This window comes from Cynocephalus volans, chromosome 10 (assembly GCF_027409185.1).
Source record: "Cynocephalus volans isolate mCynVol1 chromosome 10, mCynVol1.pri, whole genome shotgun sequence".
NCBI lineage: Eukaryota > Metazoa > Chordata > Mammalia > Dermoptera > Cynocephalidae > Cynocephalus > Cynocephalus volans.
In genome coordinates, this window is record NC_084469.1 from 103,389,268 (window position 1) to 103,405,183 (window position 15,916).

Consider the following 15,916-nt stretch of genomic DNA (forward strand, 5'->3'; position numbering starts at 1 on the left):
CCTCGTTGTAACGTCAGCACCTCTTTAAACATACTGGAGATTAGGGCTGCAGTCATGAATTTGGAGATGGCACGATTCATCTTATAACAGGCTGTGTCTGGTTTCCCAGGGTGGGTGATGGGTGCCCTTCATTGTGCTTTGGGAGCAGCATGTCCTTGGTGTTCTCTTCAAGGCCTGTAGCCAGCAAAGTCTACACAAGGTGCAGGAGGCAAGAGTCTCCTGCTGGAAGAACAGCAGTGTAAGGCCATGTGAGGCTCCTTTGACCAAACTCTTTCCAGCCCCTTGTCACTCAGTGCCCTGCTAGGACCACCAGGGCCCTCGGTCATGTCCCAGCCTCACTCATGCAGCACAGACGTGCAAGTGTGGTGGGAGCTGGTACCCACAGCTTCCCAAGGGCTTTCTCACTCACCCTTTGTTGGCTCTGTGGCCTCTTCTTCCCAGCAGGCCAGGGTTCCGCCAGCCACTGTGGGCCTCTTTCCCAGCTCAGGACCTGCCACAAAAAGGTTCGGTTGCTCAGGGTTTTTCCAGAAGCCCCATGGCTGAGTCTCAGTGGCCCAGCTCAGGTCACATATCCGGCACCAAACCAATCACTGGCCTGGGAGGTGGGTTGTTCCGATTGCGCGTGCCTCGTCCTAGCCCTGAAGCACAACCCCCAATCCCAGACAGTCGCTCGGCTGGGACCACATCATCCCCGAATCAGTATTGAGGTGGGGAGACTGGCAAACTGAAGGCCTATGCCCCAACCCCACAGGAAAGCACCCTCTTACCTGCAAGATAGCCGGGTCCCCAGAGTCCACACACCACCAGGATGGGCCAGCATCCTGACCTGTCCCGGAGGATCAGAGGAGGGGGTGTGGATCCCAGACCTCTCCTAGAGTTTACTCTGAAGAGGTTCCTTTCCCCTCCGCATGTGGGGAGGGTCAGGTAGGCTGCCTCGGAGGCACAGGTCTTCCTCAGGGGAGCGCTGTTTCCATGGCTCGCAGACCCTCGCCTCTGCCCTTGCCGTGGAAGCCACCCTCCTGTCCCCTCCCTATGGCACCTGCCTCAGCTCTTTCCAGGGCCCCCAGGATTTGAAGTCCCCTCTGCATGTGGAGGCTGTTCCCTGGACTCCCCCAGCCTCTCCCTCCCCAGCCCCGCCTCTGTGCTTCTTCACCCACAGGTGGATTCTCTATGTTCTCTCCTTCACTTTGAATATCCCACACCACCAAGGTGACTTCCATCTCTACCAGAACTGCCCTCTCCAAGGTGCTGTTCTGCAGCCTTGTTTATTTCTTTCTTTATATAATATTTAGACTTTTCATTCCCAAATGATGTCAGACGTATGAAAAATCGTAAAAATGGTATAAAAAGTTGCAATATATTGGGTTTCCCCATCGTAAACCTACAAGTTTTCCTTTGCAGTTTGTAAGTGGGAAGGTGCTCAGACCCCGTGTGAATGTCCTGTTTCTCCTGCTTTCCCCGGTAATTTCAGCATCCATTGGATGATTTGCCTAAAATGATTATCACGTGGGAGTTGCCAAATACATGGATATGTGTTTCCATCATTCCTTTTCTATGCTTTAATTGCAACTCTCCTGTTAGGAATAGCTGTCCCTTCTCATTTATGTGTTTGTGTGATTGTATCAATATGGGCTCACAGACATGGCCATCATTTATTCTGTTGCTTCAGTTGTCCCAGATTTGCCCTAGGGGAGCCCTTCAAGCTAGTCCTTTCAGCATGGCCTCATCATTTTGTGGTGGTGGTTTTTTACATCAGTATAGTTGGAGAATTACAGAAGAGTTGCAGAGGTGGGATAGAGGGCCCACATACCTGTCACCAGTTTTCCCGTTGTTTGTAACATCTTATAGTGCCACGGTACCTTTGTCACAACTGGGGGCCCAGCATTGGCACGTTGCTATTAACTAACCTTCAGACTTCTTTCACGTTTCACTAGTTTTTCCATCTTGTCCATTTTCTATGCCAGGATCCCACATTACATTTAGCTGTCACATCTCCTTGATCATCTCTGGTCTGTGACAATTTCTCGGACTTTCCGTAGTTTTGATGACATTGACCATTTTGAGGAGGACTGGTCAGGTCTTTTGTAGGATTTCTCTCAGCCTGGCTCTGTCTAATGGTTTCCTCATGGTTCAAATGTGGTCATGGGTATGAGGCAGGGAGACTCCGGGGGTGAGATGTCCTTCTGATTGAATCATGTCAAGGGTGCACACTGTCACATGTTGATCTTGACCACCTGGTCAGGGTCTCTGCTGAGAAGTTACTCTTTTTTTTCCCTGTTTATAATGACCTCTTTAGAAAAAAGTCATTAAGCTCAGCATGTCCACAGGGGCGGGGAGTTGAGCTCCACCTCCCTGAGAGGCAGTAGCCGTGTCAGTCAGGTGGAGTTCTCCCCAGGTGTGTCTCTTCTCCCCTGTTTAGTAATGTGTTCACTCATTTCTTTGTATCAGTGAGGACTCATGGACATTTATTTTACACTTTGGACTTTATGCTACTACTGATTCACTTATTGCTAAGGTCATTTCATCTTTGGACACTGGGAGCTCTTTCGGTTGGCTCCTCTGTCCTTTTGACGTGCCCCCATCATTGTGAGGGTTTTGAGCACTTTCTTGTATTTTGGGCACCAAGAGATGTTCCAGGCTCATCTTATTTCCTGCCCTGGTTCTGGCATCTCCCTGGTTTCCGTTATCAGAGAGTGGTATTAACAACCATGATCTGGGTGCTGGGAGTGCTCACTGCTTCTGGGGGGTCATCACCCCCAGGACCTCTTAGCAGACAGGGCTGGGAAATAAATATGTTTGTGTACTGACCTAAAATGACTTCTCTCTAGTCATTTGTATCTGTATTGAGCTAAGTATGCATTCATTCTGTTCTCTCCAACTCTTAGCCCTGACCACAGGTTCATTCTAGGGCTTCCACCTTGCTCTTTGTCCATTCCCAGTGTACACGGACAGCAGGGTCACAACAGCCCCAGGAGAAACAACTTCCCCCAGCAGTGCACAGCACCCACGTCCAGTTCCTTCTGTCTGCGGGCTTACAGATTCCAGTTAAAACACCATTTCCGAGGTGGCTCGGTCAACTCCTTGGCCCTCTGCCTTCAGTGAGGCGTGCCATGGGTTGACCTGCAGACCTTTTACACCGTCCTGCCCTAGGGCAAGCGGCCCCTCCGTGCAAGCTCCAGACCAGGCAGAAGAACCTGTGCCCTAGGGAGCATTATCAGTCCACCCGTGTGACTTGCTGCTCTCCACCATGAGCTACTTGTCCTGCTTCCTTCTTGACCTCTGTCTCCTGGCCTGTCTCCCCGTCCCCCTTATGACTCTCCCTCCTGCCATTCCTCCTCCTCCTGCAGGTGCTGCCCACGCCTTGAGCGTCTGTCTTGGAGCTCAGACTTTCCCCTGTCACTCCCTGCAATAGAAACCAGACCTCAGCGGCCCAACCAGGGAGGTCTTGCTGATCCTGAGTAAGGAAGAGCCTAGAGCCAGGCCATCAGGGTCACACCTTGAGGTGCCAGGATGCCACTGGGGACTCAGGCTCCTGTAGTTTTCTGCTCTACCTGTCCTCAAGTTCCTTACCTCATGGTTGCAAGATGGCTGTGTCCTCCTCCTTACCCACGTTCTGTCCCTCTTCATGTCCTGTCACTGCCCATCTCCCCCCCACCCCTCATCCTGGCTTGGTCATCCCACGGATGAGCAGCTGTGAGTCCTTTCTCCCATCCTGTCCCCACTCCTCCTGCCCTTCACCCAAGCCTGGCTGGTGTCACCAGCTTGCTGCTTCATTCTGTGTCTCACTGGTTGGTGGCTGCCATTTTCATTTTGAGGTGGCAGAGAGAACTTATGGTGTCTCCCGTGTTCCTGGCCTCCATGCATGCTTGCTAGCATGGATCTGGGCCATGTGAGTCTATTTTTGCTGGCAGCAGGTCCACAGCATTTGGTGTGTCCTCAGTGGGGCCCATGACCCCACAGTAGTGACAAAGGACTGGTCCAGCTGCCCAGCTCCATCCAGGCTCCTCTTCCCCAGCAGGAGCTGTCTCTGTACCCACCGCTGCCTTTGTGTGTCCCCATTCCTTCCACCTGCAGTGCCTTTCCCTCCATCTGCCCAGCCACCTCCCTCAGACACTCTGAGGGCACTCTTCCAGTCCTCGCTGGCCCTCCTTTCCTCGCTCCACTGCCATTGGGCCCGGCCACTTCCTCTGCCAGATCTGAGGGCCATGGCCACGTCTGCCTCACTTCCCTGATAGCTGGTGGCCATTGGTCTCAACTGTGAGCTGTCATGAGTGAACGGGAATCTGACTGTCCCTTTCTTATCTGAACAGAACGCTGTCAAACTGGGCGTATGAATTTGACAAGTGGGCCCCCTCCGTGGTGAAGGTGTCCTACAAGGTATGTCACAGCCTGCAGAGGTCACCTCGACTCTGAGAGGACATAGGCAGGGCAGGGTTGGATGAGGAGGTACGGGTGAGTGAAGGGAGGGCCGCTGGCACCGGTGCCTTTCCGTGTGAGGTCTCATTTTATGCACACAGGACCATGGTACTGATGCAGGTTTGGGGCTATCTGTTTTGTGAGCAAATATTTATTTTTAAAATTAAGTTATGGACTCAATTTGTGGTATATGGTGGCATTAATGCATTTACTGGAATATTTTGTTACTCTCACCCAAGCTTTGGTTAAAAACCCACTTATGGATGAGGATTTAATAATTGTATGCTGTGGGCCACTGTGAGGCAGGGACACTGGGGTCGTGGGCCCTGAGGCGGGCCTGCTGTGGGTGCTACATGGAGATCTGTGTGTGTTCTCCTCAAAACCGCCCCTCTGTGAAGTGTGGCCTATCATTGGTCCTGTTTCCTCAGTGAGGAAACTGAGGTAGAGAGAATTCCAGGTAGCCAGTGAGTGACAGATCCTGGTTGGGTCCCTGGCCGTCAGACTCCTGGGTCTAGGCTCTTCAGCCTGCACCATGAGGCTCTTAGCCCTGTGTCAGGGACAAGTGGCCCAGACAGAGGGGACAGTGTGGGGAGGGGCCTACACTGGAGGGAAAACATGGTGGGGCTGAGGGGCCATAAGTGTGTCTGCTGGTGAGAGCTCACGAGCCCCGCGAAACTCGATCTGTCTGGAATGTAAGCCTGGGAGAAAGTGCTGGTGCCAAGTCCTGGGGTCCCGGTCATGTAGATCAGGCATTGAGACCTAGGGAGGGACTGGGCAGATTGGCAAACTGGGAAGGAGCCTGGAGGTATCTCGGTGGCTGGCACTTGGGGGGGGGCAGCAAGGGAGTGGTCCTGACCCTGATGGCTGAGGCTTGTGTCTCCCGTTTCCCTTGCAGGGCTCTCCAGCAGCGAGACGGGCTTTCGTGCCCCAGCTTCGCAGTGGGAAGTTCAACGTCCTGCTAACCACGTACGAGTACATCATTAAAGACAAGCACATCCTTGCCAAGGTAGTGTGTTCCACGCAAAACACACCAGGCCATGGACATTGCGAGCTGTCAAGAGCTGTCGCTGCCTGATCCAAGGTTGTCATGCGTGTCACGCTGCCCGTCTTCTCCAAAGCCCCTTTCAAGTACAGTCATGTGCCCTTCAATGGTGTTTCGGTCAACAACAGACAGCACAGACAACTCTGATCCCATAGGTTATAATGGAGCTGAAAACTTCCCACTGCCTAGTGACATCGTAATGCTGTAGCAGTTAAGTCATTTTAAAAATAAATTTAGTGTAGCCAGAGTGTAAAGTCTACAGTAGTGGACAGTAGCGTCCCAGGTCTTCACGTTCACTCAGCACTCACTCAGTACAGCTTCCTGTCCTGCAGGCACCACGCGTGGTCAGTACCTTGTGCAGGCATTCTGCTCTGTCCTTTATACCATGCTATTACTGCATCTTCTCTACGTTTAGATACACAAATACTTACCACGTGTTACAGTTCCTTACAGCATTCAGTACAGAAACACACCATGCAGGTTTGTAGCCTGTTAGCCCTGGGCTACGTCACATACCTAGGTGTTTGGTTGGCTGTGCCATCGAGGTTTGTGTAAGTGCACTGATGTTCACACAACAGTGAAATCACCTGATTACCCATTTTCCAGAACATGTCCCTGTTGTTAGGCAACATATCACTAACTCCTCAGTGATTCTCCAGTACGTGGGTAGAAAGACACTGCTCCGTTGGCGGGGGAGGCCCCAGGCAGGGTGGCTTGAGTTTGCCTTTCCGACTGTCTCCAGGCTGGCCCTGGGTCAGGTCTGATGGCTGGGCTATCTGCACCAGCTCATCTCCGGCCTTCTGTCCAAAAGAGCCTCACCAACCAAAGTGTCTCCCGACTTGCCTGCCTGTAGGGCCATGGCGAGGCCAGCCTTTTCTCTCCTATCACTAGTGACTGCACCTCCCCTGCTATGGACCATGGGACAGGATTCTGCGTTTGGAGGGCTGGGCATGTGGCCTGTCAGCCTCGGGCCACTGGGTGGTCCTGTGAGCCTCTTCAGTGACATAACTGTGAAGGTGGCCGTCAGTGGTTACTGAGAACATACCATGACCCAGATCTAAATCAGCCACAGCCCCTTGTCCACAGAATACCCAGGTTCCTGGTGTGGTGGTGGGGGCGGGCGGGGAGGGGTTGAGGCTAAAGATGGTATGTCTGATCTCCCCATCAGTGGAGTGCCTATCGTGGCAGCATATCTGACCCAGGGCTGGGGAGGTGTTTACAGGTTACCACGCCTCTCAGCATGTGTCCTAATGATTTTGTTGGAGCTTTCTGTGCCTCCCCAAACCTACAGTTGAGGAAACTGAGGCCCGTCCAGTGTGCTGGCTCTTACCCTCGGGCCTGTACTGCTACTGCCCCTTCTGCAGTTCACTCCTTCTGATCTGATACAGGCCTGTCCCAAGCCTGATGGGGAGGCTGTGAAACTCCTGTGCTGAGCTGGCAGTGGCTTGAGAGGGCTGAAGCGTTCCTTGTGGGAGCAGCTGCTGCACCCTCCCCTGACCAGTGCTGTGCTTTACGTGCCAGGCACTGGCTGTGTGGGGCCCCTTTCAGGCCTCACAGTATTCCCAGAAGACCTGTGTAGTGCCCACCCTAGAGAGGCGGAACCAGAGACTTAAACTGAAATTTAAACCTGAGGCTCCTGCCAGTGGACACATTCTGTCTGGCCTGTGTCCTTCTGACATAGCCACCAATGGACTCTGGGGAGTGGCTGGGGGTCAACGGGGAGCCCGCTCAATAGTGCTCACCCTCTGACCCAACCTGTGTGCTCGTCTGTTTTTAGAGACATCCTGCCCATTGGAGACGTGCCTGTCACCACCCCAGTCCCCTTGAGACCCCCACCCCAGGGAAGCCCTCCCATCAGTGAGATGTGTTTAGGCCAAGATGTGTTGGGCATTTTTTCTGTGCTGTATATTAGCATATGTTATTTTGGGGGAAACCTAAGCACTTTTGTGCAGCTTGCTGTGTTCACCTGACAGTATTGCACGGGCCTGTCTCCTATGTGCATGTTCCTCTTTACCCTGTGCTTGATAGAGGCTGTGTGTGTGGCTCTAACTCTGTGAGTTGGGAGACGTTCTTCACCTCAAACTGCACTTCTGGAGCCTTCCTGGCTAACAGGGGTTATATTTTATACCTCTGTCCCGAGTGTGAGATTTCTCCAGTGCCAGGGCCACCCCTGCCTTGCCTCCCCTGACCTCCTGATCTGGGCTCCGCAGATCCGCTGGAAGTACATGATCGTGGATGAAGGCCACCGCATGAAGAACCACCACTGCAAGCTGACACAGGTCCTCAACACGCACTACGTGGCCCCGCGCCGCCTGCTGCTAACAGGCACGCCACTGCAGAACAAGCTGCCCGAGCTCTGGGCGCTGCTCAACTTCCTGCTGCCCACCATCTTCAAGAGCTGCAGCACCTTCGAGCAGTGGTTCAATGCGCCCTTTGCCATGACCGGAGAGAAGGTGGGTATGCCTGGCCATAGAGGAATGGTGCTGGCCTGATGTTCTGGGCCCCGCTGGCGTCCCGTGGTTGGTGAGCACTAAGTGCCCTCTATAACAGTGTCATGTGCCAGGCTCAGCTGGCTTGTGTGTCTTCGTGGAGCAAGGCAGCCTGGCACCAAGGCTGGAGGAACCTCCAGGGACCCAGAGGAGAAGCTCAGAGATTATCCAGCGGTGCTCAGGGCTTCCCCGACTCTGCATTCCAGGCCCAGAGTGGGGGCAGTGAGGAATATAGCCCAGAGGTTAGCCAGAGGACCAGACAGGGTGTGAAGAGTGCAATGGAAGGCCATGTCCCGTAGGTCCCTTTACAGAGTTCATATTTCATTCTAAGGGCAGCAGAAAGCTCAGAAGCTTTCAGTTAAGAGAGCTGCCTGGTCAGATTCTGTTTTATGTTGTTTTCAAAGAGCACTGTGGCCTGTGTCTCAGTGTCTGGATGCCCATGAGTGGCACTGTCTGAAAGCCAGACTGTGGCATATAGGCTGTCAGGGACCAGCTCTTCATGATTGATGAGTGTCCCTAAGATGGCTCTGAGCACAGAGCCTAAAGCCTTCTCATGCTGTCAGGGTTTGAGACATGTTGTGGGACAGGCTGCGTTTTCTGTTGAAGGGGGTTAAGCAGCCAGAGCGTGAAGATGGAACTCTCCTGAAGGGCAGATCTGTGGAGGTTAATAAGTGCCAGGACCTGCCCCTTCTCCCCACCTGAGAGGTTTTCCTTAGGTTCATGACAACTGGGGCCACCACGCCACTTGTATGGGGGGGCCTCCGCCAGCCTCATCAGCGAGTCCTGGCCCTGCCTGGCGTTAATCAAGGCAGAGGCCCTTCTGAAGGAGAAGCCAGGCTGTCCCCAGAGTCTAATAATAAAGGAGCCCCCACCCATTTTCAGATTTCAGGACCCCTGTCCCAAGAGCCAGGAGCGGATGCAACAGTGTCTTTTTGTGCAGAGCAAAAGTTCTGTCACAAGTTTAGCAGGGAAACAACAGAAGAGTTCAGTTGTAGTCTTATTTTTCTCTAACTTAAAGTCTTTTAAATGTAATTTCTTAGGAGAGTAGCAGATGTCCTGGGACAGCAACCTTTCTTTCCCTCAGTCCCACGCAGGCTGAAATGAGAGAGGACTTGGGAATCCCTAGTGACAGAGCCCTCCATGGGAATCTGGTTTATTTTATTTTTTTGGCGGCTGGCGGTAAGGGGATCTAAACCCTTGACCTTGGTATTATAACACCGACTCTAACCAGCTGAGCTAACCAGCTAGCCAAGAATCATTCACTTTAAAACCAAACGTTTCATAAATGTGGCCCCTTTGTGCTCTCTGGCTTTACTTTGGACGTGGTGGTGGGTTATAAACACACAAGTCTATATGACTGTTGGGGATGCAACATGTGCTGCCATGTTTCTTTATGGTAAGGTGTACTGAGCGTGGTGCCCTGGGGCCTTCGGTTCCCTGTCCCAGAATTCCATGGAGGGAACCAGAACCCTGCAGTTTTCCAAAGGAAGGGGGTGATCCTGTCTCCCTTCTGCCCACATCCTTCCTTCCTGGTGGGACACCTGCCCTGCAGAGGTAACGTTGGTTTTCGTGTCTGGTGGGGGTTCCAGGTGGACCTGAACGAGGAGGAGACCATCCTGATCATCCGTCGTCTCCACAAAGTGCTGCGGCCCTTCCTGCTTCGGCGGCTCAAGAAGGAAGTTGAGGCCCAGCTGCCCGAAAAGGTATCGGGGCTTTGTGCAGAAGCAGCGTGATGCATCATCATGGCGTTTCCTCAGGGTGGGCGCAGTCAGAGGATGCTTCCCTTGGTTCAGGTCATGGCCGTGGTGGAGCCAGAATGGGGATGGCAGCTAACACCCACTGTGGCCATAAAGCCAAGGGCAGGCCTGTTAGGTTAGAGCACTGAATCCTGCTTCCTGTCAGTGGGTCCAAAGCCTGGGCATATTTCCCAACCATATCAGGAGGGGCTGTGGGTATGGGGGTCCTTGGCCACAGTTGCCCCTCCAGTCATGCTTGCCCTTTGTTTCCTGGCCTAGTGTGGCGAGGTCTCCAGAGGTGGCCGATTGTCCGTATCTCTGCCTTGGTGTATCTGCCATGGCCCATGTGGTCCATCACCCCCAAGTGCCCTGACGAGAGCACACATTGTGGGGTCCAGGATGCATCCAACAGGGCTCGGGGATGAGAGAAGGATCCAGGTGGGGATGAGTCATCAGGGCCACCATGTGTCCCACCTTGAACGCGCTGTATCCCCGCAGGTGGAGTACGTCATCAAGTGTGACATGTCTGCACTTCAGCGCGTGCTCTACCGGCACATGCAGGCCAAGGGCGTGCTGCTGACTGACGGCTCTGAGAAGGACAAGAAGGTTGGCCTGGAGTCCCCCACTCCCCACCTGGGTGGGGTGGGTCCAGGGTGCCTGGTACGCGGTGCCTGAGCTTGCCCTAGCCAATGGGGCCTCTCGCCCCCTTGGCAGTTATTGTTCTGGTTGAGGTCCAACCTGGCCATGACCCCAAGGGCATTTGATTAACCACAGTCGTAAGGGTGGCCAGTCTGATTCAGGGTACACTTACTCAGCTACCATCCAGCATCCTCTGCCTCTGAAACTCTGGCCTCCTTTTCATTCGGTAGTGTGGGGCCCAGTGCTAACCCATACACAGTTAGAATGTTCTAGTGAACCCCACTTTGCCAGCTAGGGAGGAGCTGCCTCAACAGCTGTGGCCACTGAATTTGTTCCCCTTGTTATTAGGTTCATTTCTGGGGCATAGGTGGTTACAGTAGGTAGAGGAGTGGGAATCTCCTTCTTGCCCCACTTGGAGGGTCCCAGGTTCCCCTCCCGAGGACTGACATCGTCCTCCTGGGGAATACACTAACTTCTTCCACTCAACCCCTAATACCTCGACCTTGGCCCTGCCTCCCCTTTCCCTCGCCTTGATGTTTTGTTTGGGCCTTTCTGACCTGAGCTATTGCAGCAGCGTGTTTCCTGGTTTACTTCCAGCCTTAAGTCCCCACCCCCACCTCCTCCTTTCCCCTGCGGCCAGAGCCTTGTGGCTCATCTGCCTGAAACCCTGGACTCCCCATAAGTCCCAGGATGAAGCTGGCATTGCAAAGCCTCTATTATTTGGCTCCAGCTCTTTGCCAGTCTCATTTCTGTTCTGTCCCGCTGTTCCACCGCCCACCCTCCAGTGTGCCAGGCGGTCTCTGCATCCCCAGGGCGTGACAGGCCTCTGGGCTTCCACATCTCCTTGTCCTGAATGTTCTGCCACAAGCCACACCTCCCCCCAAAGTGTCCCCAGGGCTCTGCTTCCATCTCCTTCCCCATATGCCATCCCCACCCCAAGGGTAAGACCCCATTTAGGAACTTCTTGTCTCCCTCCTCAGGGCAAAGGTGGCACCAAGACCCTGATGAACACCATCATGCAGCTGAGAAAGATCTGCAACCACCCGTACATGTTCCAGCACATTGAGGTGAGGCTTCGCACGCCCTATAGCACCTGGAGCTTGAGCCCCCACCCGTGGTCTGGGAGGGCTCAGGCCATCTGTGCTGAGCTTCTTGGCACAGCTCAGCGGTTTCTCCCCAACAGCCTTTTAAAGAGCGGTTTATGGGCACTGTCCCTACATCTGTCTCTCTACTGATGTTCCTTTTTGCAAATGCTAATCTTGAGAAATCCAAACAATACTGTAGTAGAAACAAAAGGCCCTGAAACCCCACCCTCAGAGGTAGTTACGTAAGTGCATAGTCTCTCTTCTCTGGGGGCGTGTCCCCACCCCAGGGAGGTTGTGCTACACCTGCTCCCGGCACACTGGTTCTTCCTGTGTGCGGAGCATCAAGCAGCCTCCTCCTTCAATGAAACATGCAGGTCAGAGCCTTTTGGGTCACAGAACCCTTTGAGAATGTGGATTTTTGATACTGAAGAGTACACACATGTCTGTATTTCCTGATGTAAAGTTCCAGGGTTGTTGCAGACCCCTGATGCCCACACGGGACCCCTTGGGTTCTGTTTTAGCACACACTGAGGCTGGCGTGGACGCACAGTGTCCTTATGTGTTCCTGTTGGTGGCTAAGAGTGTTACACAGTGACTTCCCCTCCTTTGCTGGAGGAGCATGGGGGAGGGGACATTGGCATCTGTGTCTGACCTCATAGCTACTGTGACGTGAGGCTCTGTCCTTGGAGCAGCAGAGGCTTAGGCCACCTGATTGTCCTGTCCCAGCACTGATCCGTCTCTTGTTCCGTTGCAGGAGTCCTTTTCTGAGCACTTGGGGTTTACCGGCGGCATCGTCCAAGGGTGAGAAGCTTCCCAGCTGGGTGGGTTGGGCAGGCAGTCTGTGCAGAGGTGTTTTCTCTCTTGTTTAGTCAGCTTTATTGCTGTTTTTAAATCTGATTTCAAAGGCAGAAAATTTAGAAAATATCGAAGAACCACAGAAGAGACTAAAAATCCTCTGAACTCTGAGAGTTGACTTCCATTCACCCTGAGAGGCAGGATTCCTGAGGCAGCCCTGCTCTACCACTTCTAAGCTCTGTGCCCCATGACAGCTTTCTCAACCTCTCTGAGCCTCAGCTCTGTCCGCTAATATAAAGATCCCATTTATACCCTGTGGATGTGTTTTCTACAGCATCCTGTCAAGTGCAGCCCAGACTTCTTTAAAGCCCCAATGTTGGATGTGGACACATCTCTACATTTCCAGCATTGCAAAGAGCCTTGCTAAAAACACTTACAGCTAAAGCCATCATTTCCCTGGAGTACTAAACCACTCCCAAGAGCAGAGGCACGTAATGGGAGTGGAAAAAGTTATTTTGCTGTATATGTTTATACCAGATCGCGTAAGGGGTCCCACAGACCTGGGTTCAAGTCGTGGCTCAGGCACATTACCAACTGTATTGCACTGTCCCCTCCCTCCTCTCAGTTTCCACACCTATAAGCTGGGGATATTGGCTGGAGTGAACGGGAGGAGGCTTAGTGTCCCTTAGACCTGAGGCAGCAGGGTACGGCACTCTCCAATGTGAGCGTTTGCTCCGGGAGGTTCTTTAACAACAACGGGATCACGGCCAGCTTCCCGGGAGCAGCCCCTGTCCATGCCCATTGTCCCCGTGTCATCACTAATAGGACTTCCTTTCCTCGTGTGTGTCTTGGGTGGAGAAGTACAAGGTCACCTGGTGATGTGCCGTTGACCAAGGGGGGCCAGGGTTTATCTTAGTTGGTTGAAATGGCTTTGCTGAAACCTTGGTTGGGGTCTGCTTAGGAAGCTGTCTCTGTGCCCTTGAGCCTGCCAACCCTCCTGGAGACCGGAGACGTGCTTCTCCCTTCCCCACCTGGAAGGTGCCATGTTAACATTCTGTGCACTCTTCCCTTTCCTCCCTCCGCACACCAGGCTGGACCTGTACCGAGCCTCGGGGAAATTTGAGCTTCTTGATAGAATTCTTCCCAAACTCCGAGCAACCAACCATAAAGTGCTACTGTTCTGCCAAATGACCTCCCTCATGACGATCATGGAAGATTATTTCGCATATCGTGGCTTTAAATACCTCAGGCTTGATGGTGAGTAGAAGCAAGAGAGACATTTGTCAAGGGGCGTTGGCATCCACAGCTGCTGAAGGTTCTCGTCCATGTGGCTGGGTGGGCCCAGCAGCACAGGCCTGGGTGGGAGGGCCCTGGAGGTATCGTGGCTGCTCAGGCTGGGTCTACTGACTCAGGCCTCCTGAGCACCAGGCTCCTGGTCTTCCCACTATAATGCCTTGTCCAATGGGGAAGGGGTGGTGTCCTGTGGTCCTCTTTCAGCTGGAAGTAACAGAAGCCAACATCATGTGGGCTTAAGGAGGGCAGCATTGACAAGCTCACATAACTGAAACCCTGTGGGTTAATCTGGCAAGCTTCAGGCACAGCTGGATCCAGGAACACAGATGATATTGGAGGGGCTTTTCTCCAGCTCTTGGCCCCACTCTCTTTCTTGCCATCATCCTTAGGCATTCCAGGCTTTTCTTCTACCTGCTCAGTGTCCCTAGCAGTGAGGCAGTCCAGCTTTCCCCATCAAGGCCGGGGATGTCTCTCATTTAGCTGCCATGAGCCCCATGCCCACCTCTAGGCTGTTCACAGCATCCAGAGGGCTGCAGCCTTGTCATGGGTCAGGCCTGGAGCTGGCACCAGGCTTGGCCATGAGCACTGAGGGAGGGAAGCAGACACCACAGGGTCAAGAGCCACTGCTACCTCAGGGAGGGTCTTGGCCAGACCCTATGCCCTGTGTCCTCATGGGAACACCACCGTGTACATTTCTGCCCCATGGTACATGGGACGTGGCTCGGCCAGTGTGAGATGCTGACACAGCACACAGACGTGTGGTCCAGCAGTCACACCTGGTCAGGAAGGCCATAGTGAGTCTCTGTGCTCGCCAGCCTGAGGTGAGGGAATGAATAGAGCTTACAAGAAGACTGAGCGTGGGAGCCACTGGGGCAAAAGGCTAAAGCGGGTTTCTTTTTTCTCTGCACTACTTCTCAGCCTCTATCTAAACTCCCACGCAAGGTGTGTCTCACGGCAGGGCACCCGAACCTCTTTTCCTCTCCTTCTTATTTACCTCTGATCATCTTGTGGAAATGTGGTTTCCCAGACCATGAACCTGGTGATCCATCCCTCCCTCTCGGCAGACCCTCACCCAGAAAATGCCCTGCATGCCCATCTGGCCTTCAGCCCTTTCTGCAGTTCTGTCCTGGGCAACCTTGACAGAACACAGATCTGGTCTCCCCTTGCCCCCGCCTGCTTCAGGGGTTTCCCACCGTTTTCAGGCTGAAACCAAAACCCTGCCAAGGTCTGCATAGCTTGGCCTCCCTCCCTCCCTTGCTCTGCTCTGGCCTCCTGTCCTTGAGAGGGCCAAGCCTTACTGAGTGCTGCCCCTCTCTGTGTCGCCATCCCCAGAACCCCCAGAGGAGAGGCCGTAGGTTACCCTGTACAACCATGCATGGCATAAGGACATTTTGGTCAATGACAGACTGCATATGCAGTCACCACTGGATTATAACACTGCGTTCCTACTATACCTGTTCTATGGTGAGGTGTGTTCAGATACACAAATACTTGCCATGTGTTACAGATGCCCACGGTATTCATGACATGCACTGCAAGCTTGTAGGCTGAGAGCCATAGGCTGTATCATATAGTCCAGGTGTGTGGTATGCTGTACCATCTAGGTTTGTGTATGCTCTGTGACGTGCACACAACTATGAAGTCACCTAGCGATGCATTTCTCAGAACATATCCCCGTCATTAAGCAACGCACAACTGTGTTTTCCTCCTCATGACACTCCATTAAGACGAGGACAAGGACATGCTGTGCTCAGCCCCACCTCCATCCACAGCACTTCACACGGTCATGGACACGGGTAGAAAATGTATTCAGAGAGTGGATGAAGGGGGAAACATTAGGACATTGGGTCTGCTACCATCAGCGTGGCAATTGTGAGGGCGCAGGCTGGTATCTAGGGAGATGGCCGAGGGCCTACCTGGAGCCCAAGAAGGAGCGGGGAGGAGGAGGAGGAGGATGGACAGAGGGCAGATGATGGAGGCCTGTGCTGCAGTGGGTATTGGGCTTCCGCTCTGTTCCTGCCAGCTGTGGGCTAGTGGCCCAAAGCATTTCGTTTTCATTTCATCATTGTTTGCCAAGGGCACATTTCATCTGAGCTGACAGCTCCCCAAGGAGCTTAAGATGCCCCTCTGACGTCCACAGTGCTGAGGGCCTACGTCCCTGGCTGTCACATGAGTGCCCCTCACTCACTCCTCTGCTCAGGTTTTCTAGGGCATGGGAGCTGCTGATTCTGCCAGAGGAGAAGCAAGTCCCCATTGTAAGGCTCCCTGGCTCTTGTCTGTAAAGGAACCTCTTTGTGAGCCAACAAAACCTAATGCACTAGGGTCAAGGGCACGTGGTTATTCCCATAGCCACTGTCCACCCACCCTGAGGCCCCTTGTGAGTTTTTATTGGGGTGGCGGGGAGTGGTGTTAACAGCCTTA

General features: G+C 53.4%; 1 protein-coding gene across 12 annotated transcripts in view; it reads left to right on the forward strand.

Moving 5' to 3' along the window:
* SMARCA4 (SWI/SNF related, matrix associated, actin dependent regulator of chromatin, subfamily a, member 4) overlaps positions 1–15,916 on the forward strand; it is an 85,913-nt gene that overhangs the window by 42,112 nt on the left and 27,885 nt on the right. For all 12 annotated transcript variants that reach the window (XM_063112536.1, XM_063112534.1, XM_063112535.1 and 9 more), the window contains exons 17-24: positions 4,311–4,377; positions 5,312–5,422; positions 7,669–7,911; positions 9,537–9,650; positions 10,182–10,289; positions 11,303–11,389; positions 12,162–12,208; positions 13,293–13,459. In XM_063112536.1, the coding sequence (XP_062968606.1) occupies positions 4,311–4,377; positions 5,312–5,422; positions 7,669–7,911; positions 9,537–9,650; positions 10,182–10,289; positions 11,303–11,389; positions 12,162–12,208; positions 13,293–13,459 (944 nt within the window). The remainder of the gene's footprint in view (positions 1–4,310; positions 4,378–5,311; positions 5,423–7,668; positions 7,912–9,536; positions 9,651–10,181; positions 10,290–11,302; positions 11,390–12,161; positions 12,209–13,292; positions 13,460–15,916) is intronic.